A 5523-nucleotide genomic window follows, 5' to 3' on the forward strand; every position below is an offset into this window, starting at 1 on the left:
GATGACCGACTGGTGGACTGTATGACCTGACAACCAAGGATAACCAGTAAACTGAGTCGGGCAGACAAAAGCCACACCTCTAGGTGAGGACCCCGGGACTCAACTCAACAGTGGGTAGTGACATATCGTCATCAGCTGTAAGAACCACGTACTTGTGGCTCAGTGGTTATAGTTGCTAGTTTCGTTCACCCATGATTTTTGGATGGGTAGATCGCTGCGCTGATTGATTTTTATGGTATCCAGACCCCCGACAACCACGTGACCTCTTAGGCCACAGCAATAAGGCACTGAAATCGCAAGTGTCAGAGAGAATACCAGAGCTAGTCTCCTGGGGCGTAAGCAGGCGGAATGGATAGGCGGCGATTACGAGACATTTAGGGCATACTCACGCCAACGCTGCCAAACGAACCACGGAGGCTACCACTGACGGGAAACTAAGGCAGACTCTTCAGCACGCCCGATTAAAATATAAACTAATCCTAGCGAAACTAGGTTCAGCGGATCCTGGACCACCATAAGCGCACAAACGACCGAAAACCGATGGGAGGTCAGGTCAATGAGCGTAATTGAGTCTTGAGTCCTCGTTTCATGTAGACAGCACATATCAATAAAAAGCGAATCCAGTGCACATGCAAGAGAATTATGCGCTCCTCCTCGTTTCAGAGCGCGAAATTTTCCAGCTCAACTCCGTATTGGGGTTTGAAGAACGATTTCGAAGTGTAAGTAGCCGTCGTGACCGAGTCAACCGTAGATATTAGAGCTAACGGCAATTGCCAGCGAACGGATGTCAGTCTTTAAGGAGTCTGCGAAGGTGTCACGAGCAACAGGATGAAAAGGAGAACTAATATATGATAGAGGAAGGGTGGCGTCAGTAGTAGCTTGTTTTCGACTACCCATCCTGCTGCGTGCAGTAAGGCGACCTGGCCGATGGCACCTCGCGATAACCGATATGGCGTTAGAACTCATGTAAATGTGCGGTTCGTGGTTGTATGTGGGCTGATATTGTCATGGTGATCAGGGTTAGACAGGACTAGATGTTGGTGTGTAAGTCTATGTCCCACAAAATGAGCAAACTGCATGACCACCATTTACGACACCTAGATTGGATTCCCCCATTAATCCCCGAAGCGAACCATTTGCAACTAGTTATTCTCTCCAACTACACCCTCGTAGATATCCCTCCCTGTCACTCGCCAATCCAAATCAAATCAAATCAAATCGTCCAGCTATAGAACCCTTTTGGTGCCTGGCTTCCGTGCCAACATAAGGAGGCAGGAGGGCTGGGATACTGCCAGGCTGTCCAAGCCTGGAGCAGTCGAGATTCTGAGGTAAGGTTAGAACCACGGACCTTCCGGTCCGTAAGCTGGCACCTTAACCACTGAGGTACCTAGACACCTAATGGTGATCACCTGGCTCCGACTGCGTGATGAGCGTGACCTCAATACGTCAAATACCGCTCTTGTTAACAATTATGGCCAAGGATTCCGTTTACGTGTCTACTTCCCCTCGACATCCTAACCCCATGAAAAGAAAAAGAAAGAAAGAAAGCGTTCAGCTGTAAACCCTTCCGGTGCCTAGCTGCCATGCTACCCGAAGGAAGCACGAGGGCTGGGACACTGCCAGGTTGCTCAAGCCTAGACAGAAGTCAAGCCATCATCATCATCATCGACAGCATGACATCAGTGTTCAACACCGATGCTTCACTGCCGTACAACCACGACTTATTTGAAAGCTTTATTGTAAAGAAAAGTCGAGTGGCGGAGGTCGGATTCGAACCACGGACCTTCCGGTCAGTAAATTCGGGCTCTAACCACTTGGGCCATCTCGCCCCCTAACCCCATGAATGGAGTGGAACTCAAACTAAATTCTCCCTAAACTGCCCCCAATTCATTCAAGTCTTCTATAAAATCGTCAAGGTCTTTGTTGTATTTCTTACTTGCCAACCAATGATACCACCCAGAACAAAATGGGGCAGGACAGCAAGTTATCTCACCGGTTGACTTGCAAGCGAGCCAGCGGAACGCCACAGCTGTAGGACCACAATGTCACTACTATAAGAAACTTGGTGTGAAATGACTTCCTCCGGCATTCGCCTCAGCTTTCTGAATCGTAAAGCTTAATCTTTCTCATCAACCGAGTACTACGAAGCTTGTCATCTGTTGTAGAAAAAACATCTCGTTTTCCCTGAAGTCCTTGGAACCTTCGCTAGTGTCTTACTCAATATATATAGCAAACCTCAAAATTTGATTGTCTCCAGAAGTAATGAGGCTTGTATTTTCACGTTAAGGGAGAATTTCCAGCGCTTTAGGGGGTACCTGAGTATACCTTCCCTTCTCAGGAATCCATCCGTGACGGAAAATACAGGAGAAAGGAACAATGTTAGTAAATTCGGGCTAGGTTCATCTTGGAGAGAATCGAATCGCTCAGCTGTAGTACCCTTTCGGTGCATAGCTGCCATGCCACAAGGAAGCATAAGGGCTGGGATAGTGCCACGTTGTCCAAGCCTAGACAGGGGAAGTCAAGGGGCAGAGGTCGGGTTCGAACCACTGACCTTGCGATTAGCAAATTCGCGCTCTACTTACTGAGCCATCTTGCCCCCAGATCCATATCCGATTGATATTACCTAAATGAGGGTACATAGTGAAATGATGATAGCAAAACGCCCGATCCTACTGACGGATTTGCATACAGTCGATCATGTACGATCATGGACACAAATAGCGCTACCCGAACTGTCGAACTTCCATTACTGACAGACATGAAGTGCTTAAAACAATCTATATAGACCCAATCGCCAGAAGTGTGAAAATAGTACTTGATTTGGTAGGCACATTGAATAATCTCTAAGACGGTACAGCAGTGATAAATTAACATCATCTGGTAAAGTCTATTGATTCCTACGAATCGACTTGGCATGAACGGTCCTATACTAGTTTGTTTCGTATGGTATGATGGGCGACCAGAGGAAAATTCGACTAAAGAGATTCCGGTCCATTGTGACACACATTGTGCTGCACAAGAAAACCCCGATCACCTCTTTATTAGTTCAGAGCAATGCACTGATTCGCTGGAAGACAGTTATGACCTTTTAAATTGCTTTGGAGTACATCATGCATGATGACCAACTACTCGGGAAGCAAGTCATTGAACTGTCCAACCCAAGAGACATGAATGAAACGTCAATACTTTAGACAACCCTTCGATTTAAAGCAAACATTACGGCAAATGCACAAAAGTATATTAAAACGAAAACAAACAGTACACGCCAGTAGGAAACGTTTGTGTTCAACATCATAAGAGTATACCATAGGCTTGATGAAACATCTTGGTTCATGAACGCCAATATCAATAAAACCCGTATTAAAGGCCAGAGCGTTGTTAATGGATGTTGTCGAACAGAGTGGAAGTAGGTGGCTACATGATTCTCTCGAAGCGTGGCTGCTGCGCTGCCAGCAAATGCAAATCACTTGACGTATTTCCGTGTTTGTTGACAATGTGGCAGGGCAATTCAACACAGGAACGTCGAGGTCTCTTCCGTCTATCTCAAGTCAGAGCCGTCTTTCCCAGCACAGGAAGCCGTGACAGCCTACGTCCTGGAACTGTGGACTGTTCATCAACTTGCTGGATCACCAAAAAAATGAACACCACTGAAAAATTTCCGAACAAAACGAGTGAGATGGCCATTTTCGCTGCAAATTAGCCGCTTCAAAGTAACGGGCGGATAACCGACGGCTTATGTGAGTGCCGAAGAGGGTGGCGTTTTACTTCTAATTGCGACTGCCATCAGTGATACGAAGTTTCCCACGTCTGGATACACTATCGATTTTCAGTCTTCGCAGTTCCGACCGTGAGAGTTTCTTATTCAACCACGTCAGCGCACTCCCAGGAAACAAAGTGAGTCGGAGCGATGGGTGTTTGCAGACGTTTGAAAATTCATGATGGGTTCGAATTAAACTTCCAGAAGCCACAAGTTGTAGGTTTACATGAGCCTTCGCACTGCATAGCCTCGACGCGCTATTTGAAAGATATAAAACAAGAGTATGGACGGGCCGAAGGCTTCGGCTGAGGTACATAATGATGTTGTTATTTTTCGTCTAATATGGTATAAACACTTGAAAGCCGTAGTTTTAGGTGCGAAACGCAACCGAACTCGGCCCAGAAAGTCCAGTGTCGAGGCCGACTTAACTAACCGTTTCTGGCGCGCCCAAAATTACCCATAAAAACAAATGTGGGGTCCAATTAGTTCACGGATTGATAAATAAGGTTGGAGCATTCGCCCAAGTTTCCCGGGTTGATCTTCTTATTATCGTTCACCCGAAAGGCACAAGCGAAAGGAGGATCTAGCACTGCTTCTTAGGTGTTCAGCGCGCGGTAGTAAGCTTGCTAGCGTGAGGACTCGCATAAAAACGCGTCGAATATTGCTAAGAACTGGGTTCTAGATGGAACTGTGGACAACCGTCAGAGGGCGGTTATTCCATGCGCAAACTACTCGGATTGAGAAAAATCTTGCCTAATGAAAGTGTGCGCCCTGTGTTTGATGGGTCAACGGAGAAAACTCCTCACCAGTTCTCATCGACCGCATACATATTATCTGCACGTAAATATCGATTACCGGTTTTGAACTCTGGCAGTGTTGCCTCATTGAAGTAGTTAGGAGTTGTGACAACTTTTGCCCGTCTGGTATTTTGGGCGGCATTCCAACTCACATTAAAGTGCTTTCTAGTAAACCTTTCGGACATTTTTCCTGACCAGTGCGGTACGTTCGAAATTGGTTTCCTTTTTCCCTCGTGCAAATTTGTGAAAGGAGTTTTTTGTTTTTCAATCTATTCACAGAGTACACGTGAGTCATTGTTGAATTTTATTACTCTAACAAAACATTTGAGATGTTTTGCGCACACTCCCTATCTTACATCTAGTCCGAAACATGACATCAATTTACACCGATCATTCTCTTCAGCCGTTGATAGACCACAGCAGATGTGAGCGAAATGGCTACCCGGTCGAACGTCAACTCGGTATACAATGCCACACCTGTAAGGCCTGGTGGCACTTCAAATGCACGAGTTTACAGGACGACCATACAACCCGAACAGCTAACTCTCCTGACTCGTTTGGCTGCGCCAGCTGCCTCTACGCCAAGGGTGCAGTGCATACCGCAGCCAAGAGGAAAGCCCCCAAAAACGGTACTTAATCCCCACTGCAGATTCAGAAAGACCGATGTCAGTGTTCCGCTTTGATCGGGATACTCGACGCGAAATTGGAGCGTCCTTCAAAGGCACTGGAGGACTCAGGCACTAAAATTGCAGCAACTTGGATGAAAGTCGACAGGGAACTTCCTTCGCTGAATGAGTACCTCGCGACATCCATACCGGGCTCTCTGGCCGCGAAGGAAGTAATACAACTGTCTGACGCGGCTATAAAGACCGCCACAGCGTCTTTAGTGGACAGGCGCCTAAGGGAAAGCAGATTGATAATCTGGGGGTCATTCTCCGGAAAAATCACGCCAGCGGAGCTCGCACAATC

At 46.8% G+C, this 5523-nt stretch overlaps 1 protein-coding gene across 1 annotated transcript; it reads right to left on the reverse strand.

Annotated features, from left to right (window-relative positions):
• Window positions 1–1645: 1645 nt before the first annotated feature.
• Window positions 1646–4273, reverse strand: T265_04839 (hypothetical protein; the record flags this gene model as incomplete). The annotated part of the gene is made up of 3 exons (XM_009169685.1): window positions 1646–1831; window positions 2363–2504; window positions 4215–4273. The coding sequence occupies 3 exons, from the start codon at window positions 4271–4273 to the stop codon at window positions 1646–1648; spliced, it is 387 nt and encodes a 128-aa protein (XP_009167949.1).
• Between the last annotated feature and the right edge of the window lie 1250 nt (window positions 4274–5523).

Source organism: Opisthorchis viverrini (assembly GCF_000715545.1).
Source record: "Opisthorchis viverrini unplaced genomic scaffold opera_v5_85, whole genome shotgun sequence".
Lineage (NCBI taxonomy): Eukaryota > Metazoa > Platyhelminthes > Trematoda > Opisthorchiida > Opisthorchiidae > Opisthorchis > Opisthorchis viverrini.